Genomic DNA, 3,430 nt, shown 5'->3' with positions numbered 1-3,430 from the left:
GCCCCCCCCCCCCCCCACACACACACTGCAATCTGATTGTAACACTTCGGGCATGAATTATAAATCCGTCCGCTCCCCGGCGTTCTCGGCCATTTGTTATTTTTATCAGATTGTATAGATATTCATAGGACGCCGTGCGCATCATAGCGCTCCGTCTTCTGAAAGTCTAACGTTTGTATTGTGATTAAGCTGCCAATTATTTTTGCTCTTATCCGATCTTTAAAGTAATATTAAGGTGTGGGGGCGTTTTTTTACCTTAATGGAGAACTATGAGGGGGGAGGGGCTTCTCACTCCTCCTCATAGTTCTAGCCGACCTGTGACAATGAGACTGTCACAGGTCGGCTCAGTAGATCGGGAGGTGAGCGAACACATACCGTCGCTCGCTCACTTCTCGATCCTGTCACGGCTCTCTGCCATGACAGGGGAGGGGCTGGATTCCCCGCTCTGATCCTCAAGTGCTGACTGGCGCAACGGACGGGGGAAGGGGCGGGTACAGCTAGCTCTGCCTCTAGATAGGAGGAGCCAGCTGTCACTCACGCAGCTGGGCGGATCCCGGCACAATTGTCGAGATCCTCTCCGGCTGCGGCGTCTCAGTATACCGCGAGCTGTAGCTCCCTATATACTGAGCGTAGGGGGACGGGAGGACGCTAGTTTGTCTCCTCCCGTTACCCTAAGGAGAACTATGGGGAAAAAACACTGACCCCATAGTTCTCCTTTAATGCAGTGGTGGCGAACCTGGGCACTCCAGCTGTTTTGGAACTACAAGTCCCATGAGGCAGATGCATGTTGGGATTTGGAGTTTTGGCACAGCTGGAGTGCCAAGGTTTGCCACCACTGCGCTTAATGCATCCTCTGCATTAGGGTAAAAACGGCCCAGCACCTTTTTATTCTATCCCAGTCTCCCCCCAGCCCCCGTCAGGTGCGCTCGTCCCGGCCGCCGGTCCCAAAGCGTTCCTCGATCTTCCGGGTTGCGGGGGGAGGATACTGATGGCAGAGGGGCCGTAGGCTCCTACTGCCATCAATCAAAGAGGGAAGGGGCGTGGCCTGCCACAGGGCTGTGTGTGGCTATGGACGCACACAGCCACTGCAGAAACGAGCGGGCACGGGTGCCTCCACTAGAATGATGGTGGCACCCGTGCGGGGGGGGGAGTTTGCTGCGGGGAGCCACTTAATATCACTTTAAGAAAAAAATATAGAGGTGTGCGCGTGAGAAAGCAGCAGTGAGCGGTCTTTATTACAGGAGGGGGGCGGAGACAAGACCAGTCACCCTGCAGAAGGAGAGAGAGCGGCAGTGAGCGGTCTATATTATAGGAGGGGGCGGAGACAAGAGCAGTCGCCCTGCACAAAGAGAGATCAGCAGTGAGCTGTCTTTATTACAGGAGGGGGCGGAGACAAGACCAGTCGTCCTGCACAAGGAGAGAGATCGGCAGTGAGCGGTCTATATTATAGGAGGGGGCGGAGACAAGACCAGTCACCCTTCAGAAGGAGAGAGAGCGGCAGTGAGCTGTCTTTATTACAGGAGGGGGCGGAGACAAGACCAGTCGCCCTGCACAAGGAGAGAGAGCGGCAGTGAGCGGTCTATATTATAGGAGGGGGCGGAGACAAGACCAGTCACACTGCACAAGGAGAGAGAGCGGCAGTGAGCGGTCTATATTATAGGAGGGGGCGGAGACAAGACCAGTCGCCCTGCACAAGGAGAGAGAGCGGCAGTGACCGGTTTTTATTACAGGAAGTCTCACACTGGGTTACAGCACAGAGCTGGAAGAAATACACCGCACTCTTGCAGGAGGACAATGTCTGCTGATCCCGGAGTTGATTCTGCTCCCCGTAGCATTGCCCGGAGCCGGGTGCTTTTGTTAGATGGACTCACCTTTTTCAAGTTTTAGTCCCTCGCCTCTTTTAACTCTCTTCTTCTTCTTTTGTGTTGCAGAAAACTTCTCCGGGAAGATCAGTTGGAGGCTCAGACCAAGACCGCACAGCAGGAGGAGTTGGAAAGACGGAAACGTCTGGAACAGCAGCGGAAGGACTACCCGCTCCCTATAATCCCCACCATACCGGCGGCCTCTCTAGACTTCCTCAATGGTGCGTTTTCTGAGGGTCATAATCCGTCATCTCTGCCGCCGTTGGTTTTCCTGCCATTCCTGATTGGTCGGGAAGCTGGCCACTCAGGAAGCCGGGCACCGTGCAATGACGCAGCGCCCGGATTCCTGATTGGCCGGGAAGCCGGCTCCATGCTCTCTCATCATCTCGTGACGAGGTTGCCCAGAGTTTTTAGCTTTATGAAAGGCAGTTTTTTGACCCGTTTTTCCTTTTGATTGCAGAGGAGGACATCGAGCTGCGGCCCGCGGAGGTCTCACAACTTGTGGGGAACCAGGAGATCATCTGTTTGGATAGCAGCAGCTGCGAGAGCGACGACGATTCGCAGAGGAAAGTGGACAGCGTGACCGATGGTGAGGCGCAGCCACATGTCTGAGTTGTTGTTTGACCTGATACAAGTGTGATACAGGAAGGAGCTGCCGGGAGCAATCCATTCACTTTTTATTCTCTCTCCTCTCCTCCTCCTCCTTCCTCCGTTCTCCTCCTCCTCCTCCTTCCTCCGTTCTCCTCCTTCCTCCGTTCTCCTCCTCCTCCTTCCTCCATCTCCTCCTCCTTCCTCCATCTCCTCCTCCTTCCTCCCTTCCCCTCCTCCTTCCTCCCTTCCCCTCCTCCTTCCTCCATTCCCCTCCTCCTTCCTCCATTCCCCTCCTCCTTCCTCCATTCCCCTCCTCCTTCCCCTGTCTCCTCCTCCTTCTGCCATCTCCTCCTCCTTCTACTCAATTCCCCTCCTCCTTCTACTCAATTCCCCTCCTCCTTCTACTCAATTCCCCTCCTCCTTCTACTCAATTCCCCTCCTCCTTCTACTCCATTACAGAGGTGATTGAGCTGAGCTCTGGAGAGGAGGACTCCCTGCATGTTGTAGACAGCGGAGATTCCCTCCATGACGCCGACCATGATCTGGACATTGAGAACAGCGGCTCTCATGTCAACGATGCTTTGAACCTCCCTGATGCCTTTGGGCAAGTTCTTGTCAACATCAACCACCCGCCCAATGAGAAGGACCTATTCCTGTCCCCGCAGCTGGCCCAAGCGGTCAAACCTCATCAGGTGAGCATTTATTTTATGTACCGTATATGTTCTATTCTGCCATGGTGTACAGAGGAGCTGACACTCTAATGCCCCCCCACAGTCACATCAGTCTCTGTACAGAGGAGCTGACACTCTAATGTCCCCCCCCAGTCACATCAGTCTCTGTACAGAGGAGCTTACACTCTAATGTCCCCTCCCCCCACAGTCACATCAATCTCTGTACAGAGGAGCTTACACTCTAATGTCCCCTCCCCCCACAGTCACATCAGTCTCTGTACAGAGGAGCTTACACTCTAATGTCCC

General features: G+C 54.5%; 1 protein-coding gene across 1 annotated transcript in view; it reads left to right on the top strand.

Moving 5' to 3' along the window:
* RAD54L2 (RAD54-like 2 (S. cerevisiae)) overlaps positions 1-3,430 on the top strand; it is a 48,230-nt gene that overhangs the window by 12,706 nt on the left and 32,094 nt on the right. The window contains exons 4-6 of the mRNA XM_018573103.1: positions 1,932-2,083; positions 2,323-2,451; positions 2,913-3,145. Coding sequence (XP_018428605.1) covers positions 1,932-2,083; positions 2,323-2,451; positions 2,913-3,145 — 514 coding nt within the window. The remainder of the gene's footprint in view (positions 1-1,931; positions 2,084-2,322; positions 2,452-2,912; positions 3,146-3,430) is intronic.

The sequence above is a fragment of the Nanorana parkeri genome, unplaced genomic scaffold, assembly GCF_000935625.1.
Source record: "Nanorana parkeri isolate BGI_ZX_2015 unplaced genomic scaffold, ASM93562v1 scaffold2238, whole genome shotgun sequence".
Classification (NCBI taxonomy): Eukaryota; Metazoa; Chordata; class Amphibia; order Anura; family Dicroglossidae; genus Nanorana; species Nanorana parkeri.
The sequence above is the reverse complement of the archived record's forward strand: the minus strand, read 5'-3'. Positions and strand labels throughout refer to the sequence as shown.